The sequence below is a fragment of the Chelmon rostratus genome, chromosome 16 (assembly GCF_017976325.1).
Source record: "Chelmon rostratus isolate fCheRos1 chromosome 16, fCheRos1.pri, whole genome shotgun sequence".
In the NCBI taxonomy this organism is placed as follows: domain Eukaryota; kingdom Metazoa; phylum Chordata; class Actinopteri; order Chaetodontiformes; family Chaetodontidae; genus Chelmon; species Chelmon rostratus.
The window spans coordinates 20,764,084-20,788,843 of NC_055673.1; the positions used below are offsets into that span (position 1 = coordinate 20,764,084).

A 24,760-nucleotide genomic window follows, 5' to 3' on the forward strand; every position below is an offset into this window, starting at 1 on the left:
GTGTTTTTGGAGTCGTACCTGGTTTTGTCAATAGGTGGAGCCTCTGTCTGTTTACTGAGCACCCACTGAATAATCCAGTGCCTGTTTTCTGATTCCCTCCATGTATAAAGATAATCCCTCCTTGCTGTGCTCATTGTGAAAGTTGAGAGAGCTAGCTAGTAACTCCGCTGACTGAGTAACCAGTTGTTAGCAGTCTGGTGGTGACTTAAATATAATGACTTGACCTGTCAGTTGGTTTCTTACACAGAACCATGTGGGAAGTTGTCCATGGAAACTGTTTGGAAAAGGGTAGACAATTTCAAAAACACTTCGGAGGTAATTGGATGAACCATCTGTCTATCACCGTCCATCACAGCCCAACTTCAACCAGTAAGATCAACAAACCATATGACTTAGTAGCTGAGGGACTATTGCCAAAGCCAGTTAACCAAAAAGAGCAAAACTCTTTTCCATGAAAAAAAAAACCAACAAAAAAAACATTCAGTGCTTTATTTTGCTCTTCTCTCAATGAAGAAATACTTTCCAGTTCTGATATAACTGATGGTACAGCAGCATCTAAGCTAACCCTTTCAGGAGCACTTGCCCATAACTGCCAATAGTTCCTCATAGGATGCTGATTGGGCCAATCAATGCCGTTTAGCCACAGGCGCATAACTTGCAGCCAGACAAGATGGATTCTTGGCTGCGTGATCTCATGATCTTGCGAATCCAGCTGCCTCTCAAGGTAATAAACATGAGGTAATAATGTGAAAATCCCAGTTTAGTGAGCTATTAAAGGTTCACACCAACGCCAGACTAGCAGCTTCACCAGAACCAGCTGACAGCTGCTAAGTCGGTGCAGGCGGGCGAGCAGCGCATCAGGCAGCACCGCTCCATTTACGGCGCTGACGCTGGGACAAGCAGTTCTTTGCAACATCAAAGCAAAAGTCACAAGCTTTCTAAGCAACACACTCCCGCTTCTTGTAAATCCAACTGACTGGCTGAAGTGAAAGTCCAAATTAAATCACATCCCTTTAGGCATCTTTAGGCATTGTAGGCATCCCTTTTTGCATTCAAATATATTGTTAATGTGCCTTTTAAATGCGCTGTTAATATTTTCTTTATTATCAAAAGGAAGAATAAAAGATGGATGGGCTGGTTTGAATATGTCCCGAACTGCTGAGCTGCTGGAATTTTCACGCACAACCATTGGGTTTGAAAAACAGAAAATATCCCGGCGGCGGCGGTTCTCTCGGTGAAAATTATGGCAGAGGTCAGAGTAGACTAGCCAGACTTCCAGCTGAAAGAACAACAGGAATTCGAGTAGACCGTTTGTTGCAACTGAGGAATGCGGAGGAGCACCTCAGACCATGCTGAACCTTGAAGCAGATGGGCTAAAGCAACAGAAGACTAGACCAGGTGGCACTCCTGTCAGCTAAGAACAGGAAGCTGAAGCTAAAACTGGCACAGACAGACCAAATTTGGACAATAGAAGACTGGAAACGTGCCTGGTCTGGTGCGTATTGATCGCTGCTGTGACATTCAGATGTAAGGGGCAGAATTTGGCATGAACAACATGCACACATGGATCCTTCCTGCCTTGTGTCAGCGGTTAGACTGCTGCTGGTGGTGTAATGCTGTGGGGGATTTCTTAGCACACCGTGGACCCCTTAATACCAACTGAGCATCATTTAGTCACCACAGCATGCCTGAATATTGTTGCTGAGCATTTCCATCCCTTTATGACCACAGTGGACCCTTCTTCTAATGGCTTCTTCATTCTAACGCAACATGTCACACAGCTCAAATCATCTCAAAATGCCTTCTTGAACATGACATTAAGTTCACTGTACTCAAAAAGGGCCCCATAGTCATCAGACCTCAATCCAACAGAGCACCTTCAGGATGTGGTGGATTAGTAGATTCCCATCATCAACAACAAATCTGCTTTCCAGCACTTTTCTGAATCTATCAGAAATAAGGCCGGTGAGTGTATATTAAGGTTAATGTGCTGCAGCTGATCAGATAATCAGATATCTTGCTTGCAAACTGATGTTAGCCGTGCACTTCTCACCTATGGACGAAAGTCAGAAAGGGAAGGAGACTTTAGCAGGAAAGCTAACGTGGGTTGTTCAAAGTCTGCGGCTCTTGTGCAGCAGGCTGCCGTCTGGCTGTTAGTCAGTGTGACCATCTGCAGAGTGATTGCTTTATGCCAAGATCTGACGGGCTGTATGGAAACTATAAACGATAAACTACAAAAATAGAGGGTGCCATCGAGAAAAACAAACAAAAAAAAAGTCAAATATAAATTTCTCCCTCTCACTCAAAGGAGGACACAGCACGTGTGATTCCCAGAACATTCTCTGAGTCTGTGAAGTTGGCACGTCAGTATTTGTGCATCCCCGGGGACATTTGTTCCACCTGAGTAGGTGTTTTTGGCAGCACAGCTACAAATACTCAACACACAGCACTCAACTCACCCCGATCGTGTGGCAAAGGCACGTCTATTACCGTTCATAAAAACAGGAAGAGTGGACGCTTTTGTTGTTTACTAGGTAACAGCTTTTAGAATTTTAAGCTACAGCCCTTTTTTTGCTTGTACAAGAAGAAACTGGTTAAATTTAACTGCGAGATCTGGCCAGCATGCTTCATCTAATTTATGTCCTTCAGTGAAGCCTAGAAGTTGTTCAGCATTATTTGCTATGTTTAATATTTAAAAATGGAGTCAGAGCACTGCAATTATAAGTATAAATATCACTTTGGTATCAAAACTGATCTATGTTTTGTTTCTCGCCCGAATACCCAACTTACTGGGATTTTGTGGTCATTAGGGGCCACTGCAATAGTTTAAAACACAGTTCTGATGGAAAATGTGCACTTTCGAACACTGATTGTTAACATATGCAATAATTAAGGAAATTGCTTCAAAACTGCAGCCCTGTATTTCACAAAAACAGATATCTCTTAATGTGAGCTTATAAAATCCCACACTGTGAATATTGTTAGTCTAACAATAATGCCATGCCAGGAATATCTGGAAGATCTAACCACAAAAGAAAAGATGGGTTTCACATCCTCTACATGTCCTCTTCTCTCTGTTCTGTCCTGTTCAAAGCAAACATGGAAAAAGCTCAAATTTGGGCATCACTGTGTGGTGTCACGGCGGTCTTCGGGAGCCTTGTTGGGCTCCCAAACATCAAAGTGATCATTCGCAGTCTGAGGCGCTTCGCTTTTCCTTTCATCGGCCATTAAAGAACACCATCAAGAAGATAAAGACTTTGTAAAGGACATGTCTGTGAATGATATGAGAAGATGAAAGCAGCGCTGTGCTACTCACCTGTCCCCCACTCTCCATGTGTCGGCTTTAAAGGGAGACTACACGCACTCCAACTGAACTTACAGCTGAAACACAACCAAAAAGGTCTTGGCTTTTCAGCTGCAGAATTCAATACATGTAAGTTTTCAGCTGTCACTATCTAAAACTACTTAAATATGGCTGCAACAGGGGATGGAATCAGCTGCCTGCTGTGGTTCTCATATGGACACAAGGCTAGAAACTATTAAATCTACTCTCTCAAACTGTTATATGTCTCTCCATGCATGAAGGCTTTCTCTCCCTTTTCTATTTGTGTAACCATGAAAAAGCTCAATGGGAACAATTAAAAATCATTTGTTGTAGGCGGAAAGTGTGGATGATTGACAGAGTCATTTTTGCGACTGTCGGATTGGAGCCTTAGCTTCACCAGTCCTGGGTGAAGACTCCAGAAAACATCTTACGCCTGACACCTCATTCATCATAGAACAGGAAAGAAATATGAAATGACAGGGCCATCTGATGTCGAGAGAGGATGAGCTGAAGAGACAAGCGCAATATGGTTGAGCAGGCAGGGTTCTACAAGTCTGTGGCCCCGACTCTCTCTGTATGCAAAGTCCTATCCCGCTCTGAATAATCTGCGCTCGCGTTGGGTGTGTGTCAAAGGAAATGATCAGCATGTCGCCAAAACCGAGCTGGGGTTTGCTGAGTGATGCCGCATCCCGTTCTCTGCCTCTCTGGAGCATCTACAGAATATTGTAAAAGAATCAATACGCTGGATCTGAGCTAATCTTCTGATAATGAATTTATGTCTGACAGGCTTCCAGAGAAATCTCTATAGGGTGGAAGCGCTGGCTGGTGGAGTCAAAGGCAACAGCTGTGTCTACAGGGAATGTCAGTCAAAGGGAGAAAAGACATGTAAGTCTATATATACATCTGCAGTTGTTACCAGACTTGACATTTTTTGCCTCAGAGGCACATTGTGTCATACAGTGTCAGTTTCTACTGAAGCAGAGTTTTTAAAATCAATTATACAACTGGCACATTATCTTCTCTGACCTCTACTTAAGTTTCTATACATAACATTGCCTTTTGTCAGTGAGGGATGGGCAAAGTCAATCTTGGCAAATTGGGGAATTATATAACACTGACAGATGTCCTGACTTGAAAGAGCTGAAGAACACTGACACAAACTAGCAGACACAACCTTTAGTCTTAGAACACTTGTATTTCTGTTTTATTTGATTTTACTGAACCCTTCACCCAGGTGTAAACTCTGCTGTGCATTGGCTCTGGCAGTGGGGGAAGCAGTACTCAGATCTGTTACTTAAGTGAACGTACCAATGTACAATGTAGAAATACTGCAAGTAAAAGTCCTGCAATCAAAAATCTGTGCAAGTGAAACAGTTTTAGCAGCAAAATGCACTTAAAAGTAAAAGTACCTGTTTCACAGAAAGCTGTCCCCTGTGACTGATACATTAATATACGGTACAAATTTATGTTTATTAGCATTTTATTGTTGTAGTTGGTAGAGGTTGTTAAACTTCTTTATGGACAGTTAAGTAGTTTGTCCAGCAGGGCCCCTCCAAAAGGGCTCCAAAGGTAAAAGCTGGGCTTGTGAGATGATTAACGGGAGGGGAAAGAAAGTAGCTGTAGCTATTTTTGCTTTATTGCGATATTGGACCTCAAACAGATATTGAAATTACACCCTTTAATTGTAACACTCAAAGACATCGGAATTATGACAATGAGCCCCTTTTTGGGGGAGAAAGTCAGAAGGTAAAAAATGTTGGAAACCACTGGTTTAATCTTGAACAGTGAGTTTCATAACATTATCTTTTGTTGTTTTTTTCATGTAAAATAAAAGTCTGGGAAGTACTGCAATCCATCAGATTAATGTAGTGGAGTAAAAAGTATAATATTTGCCTATGAAATGTTGTGTAGTAGAAGTATAAAGTAACATAAAATGAAAATACTCAACTGAAGTACATCAAAATCGTACTTAAGAACAGTGCTTGAGTAAATGTAAACAACTGTCCCTGGATTATATTTGCGACTAAAGGTGAATTTTGTGGTTCTTTTTGAAAATAATAAAGCCTAATGTATCACTGCATATATTACATGCTGATATTCATGCAACCTTTGATAGTACTTACAGTCTGTCAAAGCTCTACATAGTGCTACTGTTCCTCAGGCAGAGCAGTGGGTGGTAAATGGATAACCAGCATGGGACCTTGAGATCAAAATCTCTTTCAAAAGACTCCTGAAAATGACAAAACGAAAGCACATTTGTGCTTTTCTTTGGCAAACATTCATTTATTCTCTGGTTTTATTTGTTTTTTTAATGAAATACTTGTGGAAAAAGAAAAAAAAAACACCCCTCTGCACTGATATACTGAAGAAGCACAGGAAAAAAGAGCAGCGCGGAGAGAGAAGTGTGCTACACCTAACCAGCAATCATTAAGCAGTGATTCCACTGTGGGTCTGGTACCACTTACACTAACTCAAAGCCTGACCGGGCTGTATGGTGTTTACAGCTGGGAAAACATCCACTCTAATTTTAAAAGACAACAATGCATAACCAAGATGGGAGATATTACACTGACACCAGTGTTGTTGGGGGAGCTCATTTGAAACTGGAGCCTGTGCAGCTACAAGCTACTCTTCATTGGAAGTCATTTATCTACACCAACGGCGCGCCTTTATTGGAAGTCAACCTGCACTATATGCTATTCAAACAAAGGAGCATGATACTCTGAAGCTATTTCACCTCAAGTCACATCTACTGCCAAACAACAAAATAAACCAATTCATTCATCAAGTTATTAATCTTAATAACAGAGACTCCCGTGTGGTTTCAGAAATTACACAGATAAATAAATGGCACTGAATTAAAGAGTTTAAATACTCATCTTCTACCTGGAACTTGGCTGCAGTGACAATACTGGGATCACGGTACATGTTAAAACACTGTGCAATAGTAGCACAAGTAGAGGAGTGCCATAAATACATTTAACTGACTGTGTAATGTATGTCACACTAAAATTTTAACCTAAAATGTGCTAAGATGAGCCAACATAAGCTACCGGACATACCAGACCAAATAAGGCAACAAAAAGCCAGAGTATATTCAGTACAGTATAGTATAGTGAGGTTACCCTGCTGCCTTACAAATGTGAGTTAACTGAACTTAGCTTGAACAATTCAGTCATTTTATAGTTTTGAAAATGTAACACCAATGAATTAATGAGAATTAATGAGTTCATTATACTGAGGATATAATGAATCAATTAAATGCAGCATTAATAAAGCAGAGCTGCCATTGCATCATAGTGCTAACAAGCAAGAAAACCAATCAAGGAAGGAAACCAATCTAACCTAACTTCCTCGAGTCATGTCCTGGACTCCTCTTATCAAGTCCTGATGTAGATTACTGTCATTGTCATGCTTTCATATTTTCTTGTGCTTTGTGTTTTATTCATGTTAGTTAATGTAATGTTTTTTTTAATTGCATATTGTTGTTTATTGATTGCTGTGTGTCAGTTGTGCAGTGTATGGTTTTGCACTGCTTTTGTTGCGCAAATATAGGGAAAGAAAAAACAGACCAGCAGGGACTGAAGTCGATACTAACCTTCAGCGTTGTTAGCATTGTTCTCATTATCATGAAATCAGCCGTGACTTCTCTTAACATGGACAATATTTAACGATACACAGCAACTTAACTTCGTGTCCATTTTCTTTAAACTCCGAGCAGAGGGGGTCTCTGAGCGTTTTAACTAACACAGGCAGAAGGCTGCTGATATGCTGTTCTTGTTTTGAAGCTTAATTACAGAAGCTGAGTGAAGCACATTTATTCAACTCAATTCATTTATTCAAGTCAAAACACTAAAAGACAGAAAAACTCCTTGTTAGAAGTTCTGAGGTGGTTTGAAGATAAAAATCAGACATTTTAGGTTGAACTAATTGAATTAATAGAACATTTATATTTACGTTGATGAGAAAAGATTAGCTGATTCCACTAAATTCTTGTGTGGTGTTTTGCAGTCTATAGTGCTTATGAATTCTTCTGTATTTGTAAGGAGGAAAATGTATTTCTTCTTCACTGCATCACTACTCCCTGACACTACAAACTCACGTTTACACTGCACTAAAATATAAACAATCATATTGCTTAATTGCTGTTTGTTTTGTTGTTCTCTCAGTTTAGCAATGATAAAACTCTTGCACAGGGCTAATTCATTATAATACAGGGCGAAATAAAACAGTATCTCTCAAAGCTACTTGTTTAGAGACCTCTGAAGTTATCCTTTTTAAGGAAAATAGAGTGTAAAAAATGCTGGTAAGCTTATCTTAGCAGTTCATTTCTGCACAGCAAAGATTATTTGGTGTGAGTTGAGTGATGAGCTGTTTGGCTGTGTCTGAAAAGATCCCTTTCCACCCCCTAATTCCCCTCAAATAATAACATCCCACCCCTGTGGAGAAAGGCCTATGAGTCACCGACAGTGTACCTCTGCTTGTGGCGAAGGATGCACTGGAGAGACAGCGCAGACAGGGATCATAATTTGCCATTTTCCAGTGAAACGACAAGCGGAGAAAGAGCGAGAGAGAGGCTGAGGTAGTCTACAGAAACGGCAAGGGAGTGTGACGATGTGTGTGCAGGTATATCTGCATGTCAGTGGAAAGAGAAAAACAGGAGAGACACTTTAGGGAATGACGAATTTGAGAATATGAAAACCAGACCTTTTTTGTGTCCAATACAAATTTAGGATTTCCCCCAGATTTTTTATTCTTGGCAAAGAAGAAAACTTTAAAAAATTTTAGGACACTAAAATTGAAACCCAGACTAATAGACTTCTTTGAGCTGAACTAGCAGCGTCCTAAAGGATAGTGAAGAAGCCCTGAAGCAAACAAAAGAAAGAAAACTCTATCTTGACAGATGTGAGGGGCAATGACTGTCCAGTTTTCCATTTGCAAGATATAGCAAAACCAACATATCAGTCTCCTTTAGAGCGCTGGCATGGTCGGGTGTAAACAAAGTTTGCCTTTAACTTATAATGAATATGATGCTTGCAAATCTGTAATTTCAATGCTGGGATGAAGTTTATTCTTGCAGGAAATATTACTAGAAAGGCTTGGATGGTTTTGCCCTAATTCCTGTTCTGAGTCATTTAATATTTAGTACCTGAGTACCAATGTGATATCTGGATATACATGATACAGCTTTATGACAGTGTTTTGGTCTAAAGAAGGTTTAACTTTAAATTATGTAGAAATTAAGGCATGCTGTGTTCATAGTAGAATCATGGCTTTGCTTTTATGCTTTTCTGTAATATTTTAGTGTTAGTATTTAATATTGTGTATAATATCTTCAAAGAGCTTGGTCTTATAGTGGACTTGTTGTGTCAGCATTGTTAAGACACAATATGGACAGCCTGCCTTCTTTCCCTTTATGAAGAAAATACAGAACCTTAAATGCAGTTTTAATCAAGAGAAGTATGGTGCACCTAAAACGTGTCACTGAAATACATGCAACAACACAGCCATGCTCATAGAAACAGCTGATCGTCAATGGATTGACCGGTTCACTCGCTGACTACACCTAAAATAGAAGAGGTTGCAGGGTTTTAATGGCACACAATAGGGCATTTCTGTAAGCTGCTGTACCCAAATTGTAATGAGTTAAAAAAACAAAGACTCTCAAATGGATTGGGTCAATCCTGATCCATCCAGTTTCTTTAACCACCCCTATCTCGATCCTATCGTAATACACCCATACATGATGCCCACAAACAAGCAGATCAGATCCACATGTTGGGTGGTAGGAAGGTAGGTTAGCTTTGAGGAATAACTTCATGTGTGAAGAAAGAACAAGCAATGCTTTATCATTTTTGCTTAACAAACAGAACAAACAAACTTGAGACCGGGAAGAAATTGAGTCATCACCGTATGGGACATGGTAAGACCGTATCTACCTGTATGTAGATAAAGAAACCGTCTCCTCACCTCTGGCACTCGCTAGCATGGAGAACCAGGTCCTGGTTGTTCTTGGCGTTGACGGTAAGCTCATGCTCCGTTGGGTTGAAGATGTCGAGCAGTAGATGACACTGGCGGGTGCTGTGGACAGACACAAAGAATGAGTGGAGAACCAAAATATCTCTGTTTAATCAAACATTTAGGAGTACTCAGAGTATACAGCAGAGAGAGGCATTTGTGTTTGCATAAGCTAAGTCTGAGGCACGGCCCTGTGCATCATTTTAGACAAAGATTACTTCTACATTATACACAAACACACACACACACACACACACACACACACACACACACACACACACACAAAAAGCTTACAATCACTTGTGTTCTATAGCGAGACTCAGCTGCCCCTGTAACATATGCATAATGACTTCTTAATGTGCATGTGAGTTTATACTTAATGCATGAGGATACAATTACTTTCTAAAAATACACAGCCACATACACGCACACAGCAAATGCATGAGATCAAGAGAAGACAGGGTGTGAAGTACTCATCAGTCCTTGTCATAACATCAAAGGTGGCAGTGCTTTCATGGAGCAGACCATCTCCACATCATCCCGCACCTGCTTTTCTCATGCAGATCATAAGAGGACCAATTTGTGATTTAGATCAAGACAGGAGACATGATGCTGGGATTTTCAAAGAGTTCATTTTAACCCCCAAGTAGGTGTTTTTTTTTTCCTCCAGTAATGACAGATGAAAGGAATGGATATCTCAGAAACAGAGAACAGACTGTCCACTGCAGCCAGTGTCCTGTTACATTAATAGTTTCTGTGGGCGTAAAGGAGGAATGTTTAAACTGACCAAAACTGAGACCTCTGGCCTCTGGGATGTGCATGGCCTACGAGCCCTGTGAGGCATTTCATATATACTATATTCATAATACAAATCACTTTTTTCAGTGATAAAGAAAATTACACAAAATAGGTCCCTGATTGCAACACACACACAGAGCATTGTTATCATGTCCGTGCATCATGGCGACTGTCAACAAAATGTAAGAAGTTGTGGAGCTTGCAGTAATGAAAAAAGACCAAACTCAAGAATCATTACAGCTCTAAAACATGCTAAACTGGATGAGCTGCAAGGACAAATGCACTTGCATGAAGTTCTTTGGCAGAGTTTGGATGCCCATCAAGAAGCTTTCACAAGACCCCATTCTGACAGAGACAGTATTATGCAGGCAGGTTTAGTCGTGAGTGAGCTAATGGCTACGAAGTTAGAACTTCATTCAGAAGGAGAATTTACAAAGTGCCTTGTTGTGCAGCAACAGCATTTGTATTTGACCTTCATGGTGGACATTATCAAGAACCTCTCAGAGCTGAACCTCCAGCTCCAGCAGCTTCTCAGCTCTTTGCTTTCAAATGATGAATCATCTGAAGTGAAATTAAAGCTGCTGCAGCTGGAAAGAGGAAACACTGCATTTTTCTACTCTGCAAGAACAAAAGCTGTTGTGACATGGAAAAACTATTTTAGGCATTTGATGAGAGGTTTCAGGACATGAACAGTAAACAAAAGGAACTGAACATATTTACTGTTTAATATGGAACCAGCTGATGCTCCCGAGAACCTACAACATGAAATCACTGAGCTGCAAAGCAACAATCTGCTGCTGAGAGCAGCATGTTTCAAAACTGACTCTCGCAAAGATACAGTTCTGTTCAAGACTGACTGACCCAAACCTGGAAAACCAGCTGCGAGTATTATCATCATCATCATCATCAGCATCAGCATCAGCATCAGCATCAGCATCATCATCATCATCATCATCATCATCATCATCATCACTACCATCTGACATCAAACATGAAAGACAAGCAGTTTCTGCCATCGCAGAGGTTAGTGTGATATATGTGTTCAATAATTTAGCATGGCCAGGCATAATAACCTTCTCAGATCCTGCCCAACACCCCGCCGCCCCTGTGCACCACTGAGTAAGGCACTTGAAGGACGTTATAAAAATTTAAATGGGCCGTGATAGGAAAAAGGTTCCCCACCCCTGGTTTACATTTTACGCATAACATCCAAACTCTGTTTTGAAGAGTTGCCTTCGTAAGGTTTGGCCATACTACAAATCATTTGATCAACTGAACATTTGTGTACCAGTCTTTTCTAGCTCAACATCATCTGTGATAGTTCTTGGCAAGCCTGTTTTGACGATGACGAAGATGATGGCAGTAAAACACGTTAAACAAGCCATCCTTAACTTCTGCAGGTTAAACAGAGCTTCCTAAACTCTTTTGATGCTGACTGACTCAAACAGACTCACGAAAAATGGACTTGAAAACGTTCTAGCAACACTAAGGCTACAAACATGCCACACTCTCTGTAGGAGACACACTTCACTTTCTTTTATTCATAATTGATATTTGATTATTAATTGATAATTGATTAAAATACAATCCCTGCTTTCCATGACTAATACATATATATTAAAGGAAAAAATATCAGATGAGAGTAAAAGATAGATAATGTATCCAATTAGTAACAGTCCTTATGCACATGCCATATGATGAATATATCAGCACATAAAATGAAATGTTGAGGTGAAAATATCTGAAAAAAGACATATACTGAAATGAATATGGACATATATGAAATGAAAAGCAGAAAGAGAAAGGGAGTGAAGAATAGTAAAAGTAATACATAAGCAGAGTAATAGAGCCTCAGTGGGCAGAGCCATATTCCATATCAACACTTAGAATAGCTGTTATTAAGGTTACAAACATTATTCTGACTAATTCATCCATAATGTATAATACCACATTTTATAGACAATCTTCAGTGCTCTACTATGCAGGCTTTCAAACAGCTCAGATTTCAAAAGGAGGGATATGCTGAATGCTCCACGAAAAGTGGAATCAAACCACAAAAGCAAAGAAAACATTTCCTTCGTACAAGTGAAATGGTGCCCATCACCCCATCTTCCCTCCAGGTCACACCAAGCCCCCCTCCCAGCCAGCTTCTTGCCTCTTAAATCTCAGGGTTAATGGAGGTTTAAGTTGAGCTTGCCCAAGTCCCTAATAAACTGCTGTGGCAATTAAAGGAGCATATTTTTTAAGGCCTACCCATGTTTCTTTAATTGTCTCGTTGTCTTTGTTGTTGGATGTGATTAACGCGCTGAGTGGGGTGAGGCACTGATTTATAAGGCAGGCCGTTTAGCTGAGGTGATCAATCAGACCTCCCAGTTAGGAAACACAGGCTCATTGCTCATGCACCAAGTACCTGAGATAAAGTGAGAGAAAAGAGGCAGGGACATAGGCACAGACATGCACCTTATGATAAGCGTTAGCACAGCATGAGCCTAAAATGACGCTGTTGTGGGCAACTTCATTCAAGAACTGTTGCTCCTGAGACTGTTACAGAATGTCTGTGGACAAAAGCTGAAGATTATGTTTTTGAACTAGAGAGAACTGAATCACAACACTGAATCATTTTGATAAGTATTCTGCTGAGCTACTACCCAGGGCACCGAGATCTAAGCTAAATAAATAATTCAAAAACGCCAATAGGGTTTCAACCTACTTGTCTCCATTTCAGTCTGTGAATTTTTAAATTCCTATTTAAGAGCAGGGCGAGGCAGAGAGGGAGCAAAGTTATCCCCCGTGTTTCAAAGTGAACACATATCCAACCTGCGTCTTCGCTCACGCCAAGCAAACCATCCATCAATAAAATATCAATATCATGCATTTAATGAAGCACGAAATAACACTGGCTGAATGTGCTGCATGTTTTTGAACATACATATCCCCGGAAGTGTGTGAGCAGAGATCGTTTTTGTGCAATCACCACCACACGTAGCTGAGGGAAAGTTCTACATGAATTTTAAAGGTGAGGCTTTACGACAGATCATTTCAGGAACAGCTGGTGGCGCACCAAAGATGGGGAAAAAGCCAGTTCATGAATGCATCTGTCTATTTCTGAGAACTCTACCACACTAACAAACGAAGCATGAGGTCAGCGTTTTGTTATTATTGATTTGAAGAGGATCCTGTTGCAGTGGAGTCATTCTCGAAGCCTGGTGCCACACATTGCTATGGCAAGACCACAAAAGGCATCAGTACAAAACAGACACCTCCTGGGGCCACAGTCTGATCATCTTTATTCCTACATCAGCAATGCAGAGCAAATCGAGCCACTGACACTGACCGGGCATTAGCTGGGACTGGGCACATTGTAATTGTGAGGTAGTGGGTGGGAAGAATGGAACACACTGTGGGAGGAGGCAAAAGCGCAAAGATCAATGGTGCTGGGCCCACATCCTCAGTCAATCCTGCAAATCTGCGATCAATAAGGGCTGATTTTGCAGCCCTACTCTTGCACGAAAACGTGACATATTCCCCGCACACAAAATGTAATGGCCTTAATTAGCCTGGCTGGATTTAGAGTACTGCCAATGGTGGGCTATTTTTAGCCACGAGAGCCAATAAGGGACAGTTGACTCTACTTTTATGTCCACATTTAAAGATTTAATAGCGAGTGAACATTTGCTAAAAACTTAATTGCTGGCTTGTCAGCATGTCCACCATGTCAAATAATGAATTAAAGTCAAATCATAAATAGTCACCCACTAAAGGGGCTGTTCACCCAGAAGCATAATTTCTCTTTATCAGTATTTAGCCATGCACACAGATTTTGGTTTTATCTGGCCTAGTTTAAAGATATTTGTCTCTGAGATGTGTGCTTCCAGTCCTGAAAGAATGGGTGAGAGGTGAGAGGAATTATATTCATACTGTGTGAAACATAAGAAAAGCATAAAACATTCAAAACTAGTTGTCTTGGTCTAGATAGTAACAGGATGTGATGTGAAATGATTTCACTGGGCCTATTTCTTCAGTGGAATGAAGTTCTGTAAATTGTTTACAGTGGCATCTGTCAGCTGAAGGCAGCAGAACAGCAGAGGGTTTCCTTCATATAGGAGCTGCTAAGTGTTAGAATTGCTCAGTGCTATAGATGATGCACAGGATCAGTTCATGTCCCCCAGTAGAGCGATGCATTTTCCTGAGTAACACAGTGTTGAGTAAATGGGATTTTAACAGGTCCCTGTAAAGTATGGATCATTGAGTATTTCACACATCCTGGCTTTCAGTCACTTTCTTTAAGAGATCTGTCACCTTACATATGGCCAAATGTGAGGGAGCAGGAAGAAAGACAAGAAGGTCTGAGCTATATATGAGGTAAAAAATGTAGACTGAGGCAAAGAGAACAATGGAGGAGGGTAGGGGAAAGGCAAAGACAGATGTGGGGTGAAATAATGAAAGAAGTCATGAGAGACACAATAGAAGGGAGGCTCAAAGGAAGAAGAACTGAAGGAACAGATTTAAGATGAAAAAGAACAGACAGAGGAGCTGAGAAACATCGACAAGGGAGGAGGGAGAGAGCATTTGAAGAAACAGTAGAAAGTAAGTCTGTGTAGAAAGTCAGAGAGAGGGGGCGCAAAACAAAGGGAGAGAGAGGTAAATAAGATACAGAGCTGACAACGTAATGCAACCACAGCAGCCCTGTAAGACAGAAAGAAATGTTTATTCTTCAATGCTTTTTAGAGAGGTGCTGATTACTATAAGCATTTTAGGGCTTTTCTTTGTGATGTTGTAGTGGACTATACTGTTGTATTATGCAGGAAGGCGCATCTAGGGCTGGGTGATATAACCAAAACAATAAAATCCAGATTTTTTTAAAGCTTCTGGATGATTCACGATTTCAATTTTTTCTCCCTGCAAAATGTAGGAAGACTAAAACATGAGTTAAAATCCTTTATTTATTTTTTTTTTAGGACCTTATGTGTAAGACAGTTGAGTCATGCAGACCAAGCAGAAAAGTCAGCTCACTAATGCATGCTGTTCGGTGGATACCCAGGCCAGACAGACTGAACAAAGCAGAATCAGCACACTGTTCTCTCGACTCAGGTGGCCTCACATACCATAACCACGATATTTCGTCAACAGACACAGCCCTCATTCAGTGCATGGAGTCTTTCTTTATTTCCCTTGATTCACTATGAGATAGCCAGAGCTGGGGCACACCTGGAGGCGGCGAGATCGCAAGGTGGCTGTTAGCCAGCTAAGTTGGTGGGTTGCCGTGGCTGGTTTGTGCTAGCATGTTAGAAAAGCTCGCCAAGCCTCCAGCTCCAACTATTTTGCAAGGACACGCCAGTGACTCTCGCTGTGCCATTTTCTGGTCTCACTGGGCACTAACTGCACAGTGACAGATGGGTGGAAAGACTAACATGTAGCGAGAGCAGGACAGAGACAGATAGAGGGATCGCGGGGGCACAGAATGAGACAGACGGCTCCATCTTTGTGAAGCTGTATTTTCTTGAGGTGCAGTGGCTTTTTTTTTTTCTTTGCCTGCACCTGTTGGATGTTTTAGTGACTTGCCATGAGCCACAGGAAAGCTCAGTCAGGCAAGTGTCACTGGCGATCTGGCAGTACACTGTAATTTTGGTGCAAAGATTAACTCCATTCTATAATAGCTGCCAGCTCAGAGCAGGTCAGTGCACCAAGGCCCCCCACTGTTATCTATGCTTTGCTTGGCTGTTTCACTGTCACCATGCATTCTTCAACCAGTAGATGCATCTAATTGAGCTCACAAAAGATACATTTTCCTCTGATTATGGCAAATGAATGTCAAATTCTACCAGCATCTGTTATCCTCAACAGCTGGCCTCCCTTACACAAGCATCTGAAGGTGGCAGCTATGCGGCCTTTCTGCAGTTACTACCTGGAGTGCTGCACATTGTCAAAGTCTGATTATACACATCGAATCCACTGGTTACCAGGATTAAATCTCACACATCCAGCACCAGGATGCTGCTAAATGATTGCACAAAGCACTCTGCTTATATGTCACATTTTATGCAGAAAAAAAACATCATCAGTGTTGGGGGTACAACGACATACGTTCCTAAAGAAATGAGACACTCAGTTATGAATAAAGATAACATTTAAAACTTCCTGCTCTTTGGATCCAGATATCTTCTAGAACCACCTGCTCCCACATTTATAAATATTCTCATTCATAGTTGCAGGAGAATTTCTCATACGAACCACAAAATGTGGAACGGCAAAGTGACTGCTGTTTGTACAACTGCATCGGTTGCATTTCATAACGATGTGACCGTAATAAAATCCACGATTTGCAGATCATAAACAGGGTCATGAAGGACACTTATCAGTTCATGCAACATGTAAAGGCTGAACTGAAAGGAGACCATCTGCACCATGTGTCTGCACTTTGCCCTCTGCACCTCCATATAAGAATATAAGATTCCTCCTGGGAGACGCAGGATGTCACGGTTGGGAGAGCGGTGCTTTTAAAGTGGGTGAGAGGAGCCGGGGTGATGATGCAGTGGAGAAAAAAATGAAAAAAGAACAGGCGTGCCCACTAAAACGATTCTTCTCCAGATTCTGATTTTTGGATAAAACTGATTAAAATGTCATGACATAAATTACATTTATATTTCCATTAAATGCACAGAGCACAGAACATAGACTGAAGAACAGAGTCAGTTTTATTACTTTACAAAAATGTTTGTCAAACACTTCTGTTGACATGTTGTTACAGTGATTAACCCTTCTGGGGTTATCTGAGCCACTTTAGCAAAGACTGTGCTTCAAGGTGCTCATTTACTCTAATATAGTTTAATAATGATCTATTTAAATCAAATATAATTAATTCTGACATATTTGGGTTAGGAAACTGAATCATGTTTCGTACATAGAAATACCCTAATCAGAGTATTCTCTACATGAATTTAAAATAGGAATAGAAAGATAAAGCAAGAAAATAAGAGTGCAAGGGAGGGACAGTTTAAAAGAGAGAAAGGAAGACAGACTGGGAGAAAGGTGCTGCAGAGAGACACTTAAGAAAAAAAGGAGGGTCGAGAGAAAGAGAGTTGAACGAACAAAAAGAAGAGCACTGGAAGTACAACCCAAAATCCAAAACGTACATAAATAAAAACAGAATGCAGTCATTTGCAAATGAACTGTGTTAACAGACAGCAGTTTTAAGAAGTGTTCATGAGCCCATGTATTAATCTCCTTTATCCAATCATGTGTTCACAAAGTGTTGAACCTCACTCCATCCTGAACCACTGAGTCTTTCCAAGATGCTCCTTTCATACCCAATCATGATATGATCACCTGTTACCAATCAACCTGTTTACCTGTTTAATGATCCAAACAGGTGTTTTTGGAGCGTTCCTCAACTTTCCCAGTCAGTTGTTGCTCCTGTCCCAACTTGTCTGAAATGTGTTGCTGCATCAAATTCAGAATAAGCAGATATTCACTAAAATTAATGAAGCTGATGAGCTCCAACATTAAATATATTGTCTTCATAATGTTTTTGAGTATATGTCAAAAAGGATAAACAAATTATCACACTGTGTTTGATCTTTGTTTTATACATTCCCATTTTTTGGAATCAGGGTTGTAAAGCGAGTCGGGATGAAACTGAAAAAGAGCAAATAAAGGGGAGAGGAAGACACAGAGAAAGCTGGGTGGAGAAAGATAATGAGAGGAGAAAAGAAAAAGAATGGATAAGGAGGAAAATGAGAGAGACAGACGGAGAGAGCAAATGTCAGCATTACGGAGATAATGTATATTGCACGTTTTAGGATCTGAGGACAGCACAGCTAACTCAGCAAGGAAAAGGACTTTCAAAAGGTAAACAGATGTTGTTTTTGTACAGAGAGAGGCAGAGACATAGATGGACAGATCCACCTATATATGAATGGATGGATACAGTGGGTAGAGAGGGAGGGAGCAATAGACAGAAACACAAACACATTGGAAAGGATACATTCCTGTATTACTGAGCAATTTCACACAACTACTTCCAAATTCTCTTTTAACTCGCAGCCAAGAAGAAACTCAATAGTACTTATCTCGACAAGCAAAGTGTGTTACAGGACTTTAACGTCTCTCCAGGGCGGAAATTCAAAGGAAATTTGAGTAAATAATGTATGAATTTGTGTGTACAAAGCATTCTGAAAACTGGATGCATGAATGACTGTGATTAAATTCTACAAAGTTCCTAATGTCTGTGTGAGTGCCAAGGTCATCTCAACAACTCGTATCTACGCCTCGTAGAGATAATGTCAATACTAAGGTCTGATACATACAAGCAAGCGCACACGCATACACAAAAATCATGGCTTGAAGCACTTTTTGCCCTTGAACTCCATTTCAATGCAGGCCAAAGCTCTCACAGATATCACTGTTGGCAGGATTACAGTCGGGTATTGTTGAAAATTCTTCGGTCGCAGTTGATGCAATATCTGAGTTTCAATACAAAAAATTATCATGAAATTGTTTTTTAAACTGTCTGAAATCCCTGACTGTTATCCTAGACATGGGCCTATAAAAAAGGTCACTAAATGTGATATAGACCTATATAAATAAACTTTATTTGACTTAAGATAACCTGCAAAGTCTCCGCAAACATTTCCAAGGTCTCAATTTCAGCACATTTCAAATGTTGAGATTTGCTTGAGAGCCACGAAATACTGTATGTCAGTGTGATGAGGCAGAAAGTACTGAGGGTGCAGCAGAGGTACGGAAGAGGCAATGACAGGGTGATGGTAAGGCAGCCGCTGCAGCATCTCTCTGTATGCATATGTATCAGTGCTGAACAAAGATGGATGGCTTAAACTGCAGATATTATTACAGCTAATGATTCACCTCAGGTGGCCATTACCCGGCTACGATCTGTCTCCCTCGCTTGGGGTTGGGGAGCTCAGAAGTGGAGTGAAGTGAGACACGGTGAGTGTGTGTGTTTGTGTGTGTGTGTGAGGTTGTGCGAGAGTGTCCACAGTAATGTGTATGTGTATGAGAGAGAGACAGAGAGAGAGTGTGTGAGGGCATGAGAAAAGACTGAATATCCATTTAATATCCATTCACATCTGCCACTATCTGACCTGGCAGTGTAAATAACGTTCCTAAGTCTCCTGGTTTTGATAGCAATAATGTAATAGAGTGTTGCTGCAGTGGTTAAAGAGGAGGTCGATATCTATTCACCTACTCGAGAGAGAGAGAAAAAATAGCTGCCTTTGTATCACACGTGAGAAAAAAGGAAGCTTTAGAATTGAGATTTATAACCAATCATTGGGACAAGGGCGACTATGAGGTAGATTTCCTGTGGCCTTTCTAGTACTACACTGAAGGCTGAGTTGCATAGCTATCTTATCTAGCAATGGCTGGCTTTAATTAACAAATAAAAGCGCAGAAAAATGGTATGCAGGGTTATAAGATCATCAGATTATACACACTGAGGGAGAACTACTGAACAGAATGGATATAATTACTGTGCTGCAACCATTGGACAAATACTGCTTTGCCAAGCCATTCTGAGGTAATGTCACTTAACCAAGACAACAGTTTACCTGTGACTGGTGAGCAAGGATCATTAAATGTGAATTAGACTGACGGAATTTGGCTCTTGAAGAACAAACCTTGTGACATGAGAGTAATGACTGTTCTTACACAAGGTTCAGTCTGTGTACGGCGGAGGATGGTGGGAGTAGTTTTTGTGACAAGTGCAGTCAAATAATGTAACTAAGGTACGAGAGCCTAAAGTCATGATAATTCAGCTCAGCTCTCGTTTTAAGCCCCTCCTTGATCATTGTGTTGATTTTCCAGAAGGCAGCTCCATTCTCATAAACATCATGTGCAGCAGCAGCAGGCAGCTGTTCTGGCAGAAACGTTTTGAAAGACCCACTGTACTGTATGTGAAATGAAATACAACAAACCTGGCAGCTAGAAAGTGACAGTCGCGAAGCATCCAACAGCTAAAGAGTCACATAATTCCTTTCGGAGTTGGCCAAGACAAAACAGAGCTGAATATTGGACTTGCATTCAACAGATGGCCAGGAGCACACATTTAATGCTAATGTTGATCTGTGCCTGCTGGATGTGTAAATAGGCAACTGTTTGCTAACAAGTTCGCCATAGCAACTTTATAGGGTGATGCTAAGCCAGTGTTGTGTTTACAGCTTGTTGCACTGTGCCCAGTCAGCCAAAATAATCAATGGAATCAGGTTAAACTGAAGTGAATTCAACAAATTTCTGAGAAAGCCTACAGGTGGTACAAATGTATTGCTGATAGTTACTGAGAGGCTAAAAACAACAGCTGTCTTTACATACATTGGCTTTTCATGGCGGAGGGTTGATAACCAAATAGGTTAGGTTGTTTTGTTTTTTTTCAACTCTAATGCAACCCTCACATTTATGTTGAAAGAGCTATTGGTTGCTGCGATCAATCCACCTGCCCACACTGGCAGTGCAGAAACACCTTAGAGTGGAGCAGCTAGATTATAATAAAGGAGCTCAAAGCTGACATTACCCACTGAAAACGCAGGTTAATTCCTGTGTTACCTGGTCGCAGGGAGGGTGCTGACTCTGGTGAAGAAAACAGACGGCTCCACATCAACGTGGACTCCCAGAGACAGCTCCCTGTAGTAGCCTTCCACTTTGCCTGCTCCTCCTGAGTACTTGAAGTTCAGCACTGCTTCCAAAGTCTGCAAAAGGACAAAGGAAGGATATATGTTTAGATCAAGCTGCTTTGACAGTGTACTACACTGAAGGGCTGATTCAGCCAAAAAAAGAAAAAAAAAACTGTGACCCACTACCAGTGTTTTTAAAGGAACATCTGTAAGGAAGACTGAGTGTGATTGGGGTCAGAGGTCGCAGCCAGCATGTTGTGTCCTGCCATCCCATCAGCAAAACTGGGCTGTTTTAGAGATCTATGCATCAAAAGTCATTATGGTGATACAATAAATGCACCGCTGCACAGCTATTGTACTCTTTAATAAAATGGAGGTATAATGGTGAGAAAGCCTGGGGGGAGGGGAGGGTGTGATTGGTGGCTCCAAACAGACGATTCAGAATCGACGTGTCTCATCCTGAAAACAGTACGAGAGGTGAGGGCGGTGGGTGGGATTTGCTGGCCGTGCTCCACGGTGACGGGAGGAAAGTGGACCCACAGAATTACTCAGAGGTATTCTGTGGAGGGGGAGGCACTGGACAAGCAGCCAAGTGGGCGAAGGATGGGGAAATTAAAAGTGGCAGTTTATGGTGAGGGAGCAGTAGCTGACTCAGGCAATGGGCTAAAGCGGGTAAAAAGAGCATCCAAGGTCCCGCTTTTCTTCCTATGCAGCCTATATCATCTCTCCACATATTGCTGATGGAGGCAATGGCTGTGCCTTTCCAGAACAAATTTCACTGATTCCTTGATTATTTTCTCTCTTTATACCCTCTTGTGGGGGTGCAGAGCACCAAGTAGAATGATTCGGAGCCTGCTGGCTAGACGTCTGGCCTATTATAACCTAATGACAGAAGCACAGCATACTGAGCAAAGAGAAATGAAAACATCAGAGATGATTATTATTATTGTAGACCAAGCACCTCAATTCCAAACTCTCACTTATCTCAAAATCCGCAGGAATCATTTCACGTTCTTGGTATAGTTTTACTTCATAGACAGAATCTTATTAGTTTTTCTTGCCTTTGCATGTTTTAATGCTATTATTTTTAGCTACGCTAACTGCGTGGTTCGATGGATGACAACGTAGTTTGGTCCTCCACTTTGGTCCAGACTGAAATACAGTATCTCAACAATATCAGAAGGATTCATTGGAAGATTCATGGTGCTCAGAGGATGAATCCTAATGACTTTGGTTCTGCCCCACTTAGTCCCTTAGTGCCAACATGGTGTTTAAAATTATCGTTTTGATTGAAATCTCTTGACAGCTAGTAGATGGATTGACATGAAATTTGGTGCAGACATTAATGTACCCCTAGAGTGAACTGTTTTACATTTGTTGACCCCCTCACTTTGCACCCATCATGGTATCATTGTATCACTTTCAATACTTGTTTATGCGCAAATATCTGCAAAAAGGTGACATTTCCATCAGCCTAAAGCTCTGTGTTGGGTTTAGTAGCAGACTAACATGCTAAATCAGGATGGTAAACACATACCTGCTTAACATCAGCTCGTTAGCATGCTTAACTATTTAGCTAAAAGCAGCAGTGTGCCTGACTACAACCTCACAGAGCCATCAGCATGGCCGTGGACTTGTTATTGTTCACAATACATTTCCTTCATTAACATTAATCCTAGCTTATTGTATTTTGTCTTATTATGTAGTAGGGATACTATGGGTTACTGATGAAATGTATTCTACAACAGACAAAGCTCACAGTAAGACATCTGATATTGTGAAGACCTGACCTTAATATCATTAGCATGTTTATTTTCATGATGGAGTATTGTGAAGAGCTTAAATTCAAATCCTGATATCCTCCCTGAAAACCATTTTCCCGACTATTTGTCTTCCCTGGAAGGTAAACAGAGGAGCCAGTCTGCTTTGGATGTGGCGGAAAAGCAGCAGTCCAACAATGAGAGCGAGAGACAGACTCCTGCTGTGCTGGCAACAGAAGAAAAGAAACAGCGCGTTCATATGAATCTCATTTGAATTGATTGGCTGGTATTGCTTGGATTCCTTGAGCAAAGACACTGGTTGGAGGCCGTTCCCATTAATGTCTGTGTTTTCTCAAGATTGTTGTTTTCTTCATTTCCACGTGTTTGTTTATGGATAAGGCTGATGTTGTTTTATCATTTAATTATCATCAACAAATCCCATGAAAAAACAAAAAAAAACAATATCAAGTTTAGCCCTCTGGCAACATTGTCTGTGTTGGCGATGCCTGATGTTGTCACAGAACGTCAGTGGGTGACATATTGCTTAATAACACTAAACACAAGCAGTCTAATATACTGATATATTCTGACATATTTCTATTAATGACGAGGATTTCTAATACTGACGCCATAAATACGCCATCTCTTTTTTCTTTTGAGCAGACGAGTGCTGTGTCACATGCTGCGTGATCCTGTGGCTGCCTGCGTGGTACTAATGGCCTCGCCGCGATCCTCTTGAGAGACGGCGATTGTCTCAGCGACGCTAGCAAACAGTGGCTCCGCACCCTGTTTCCCCTTTCAGACCGGGGCCGACCCCGAGCTCCTCCTCCATTCAATCCTCTCTCTGCCTCTGCTGCTCTTGGCCCCCCTCAGGACCCCATTTCAATCACACTGGGCTAAAAATAGGCCCTGCTGTAATGAGCTGACACCGTGTTAGGAGCGGGCCAGAAGCAACACACAGCCCAAGCAAACAGCCTGACCGCCACATGCATACAAACAACGTGATTAGTGGGAATGCTCCGATTAAGGTAGCAATTCACCAGTGACCAGACTGCATGAGCTGTTTTGTGTTTCAGGTTAATGTCTTGTAGCACGTTGCCAACAAGTGAACAGGAAATAGAAAGACAATAGATAGACTATGTAAATTTGTCTCCGAGTGACAGTCACAAAGTTGGAAAGCTGACTCTGCTATGCTGCAACATATGTTTCATTTTGGTGCAATTAGCTACCATTAAGCATCAAAAGCAACTGGTCGTTCCTCAGCAAATAACGCTGCAGATAAGGCTGCAGTAGCAAACCCCCTAAATGTACTGAACTGAGCACCGGTTTGTTTTACTGCTCAAGCATTCAAATTTCCATTTGTGAGAAAGAGAGTGTGTTCTTTCATTCCTTTAAATGTTACACAGTCACGCTTGAACTTCAATTCTCCAACTAAACAAAGACATCACTCACAAGACAACAGCTGAGTGAACAGATTAAGCTGTATAAATCACATGCTTATCTAAATATGAAAATTTGATAAGTAACACAGCGCTGTTCTGGTTACACTTAAGGCCTCAGCTTCAAACAAAGTGCTGTAACAACATCTGAAGCCTCCTTACTTTTAGAGGGGAGCTGCGCCCAACAATGTCTGTCACTTTCCAAAACAGAGACTCGCAGTAATTGGCCTGGTGCGCGGAGGTGTGAAAGCAGGAAGGGGTTGACATTCTGTCTTAAGATCTCAATGCATGATAATGGTAATTGATAATCTGCACAACAGAACAACCTCTATCCTAAGACTCTGGGAGGACAGTGTTGTCAAAGACGAGCTCACCCTGACACACTCAGAGAATAAGGACTCTCATATTACTATCAGAGAGATGATGGCCAATCTCCTGCCTCTTTCTGGCCTTCAGCCTTGAGCTAACTGTGCCACAATGTGACAAAAAACAACGGCCAGAGCAACTTGAGTTATGAAACGATTAACAACTTTACATCAAAAGCAAAGATTCTCATCATAACTACATTGTGAGATTCTAAAATACCTTTACATAAAGATATGTTTTGCTGATCATTGGCACTAAACCATGGTAACAGGCCATAGTTTACACATAAGTGGGTCATAATACAGGTTGGCAGTGCACCACATTGCTGTACACTTTGCTGTAAGCCGGTTACACTCGCTCATTCTGCACCATCACTTGGTGGTGTATCATCTACGCAGGTCACTTGAGACAGGACAATCCTTTAACATC

At 41.2% G+C, this 24,760-nt stretch overlaps 1 protein-coding gene across 4 annotated transcripts in view; it reads right to left on the reverse strand.

Annotated features, from left to right (window-relative positions):
• Positions 1 to 24,760, reverse strand: part of trappc9 (trafficking protein particle complex subunit 9) — a 192,751-nt gene that overhangs the window by 79,571 nt on the left and 88,420 nt on the right. For all 4 annotated transcript variants that reach the window (XM_041955416.1, XM_041955413.1, XM_041955415.1 and 1 more), the window contains 2 exons: positions 20,699 to 20,841; positions 9,296 to 9,406 (listed from right to left, as the gene is read on the reverse strand). In XM_041955416.1, coding sequence (XP_041811350.1) covers positions 9,296 to 9,406; positions 20,699 to 20,841 — 254 coding nt within the window. The remainder of the gene's footprint in view (positions 1 to 9,295; positions 9,407 to 20,698; positions 20,842 to 24,760) is intronic.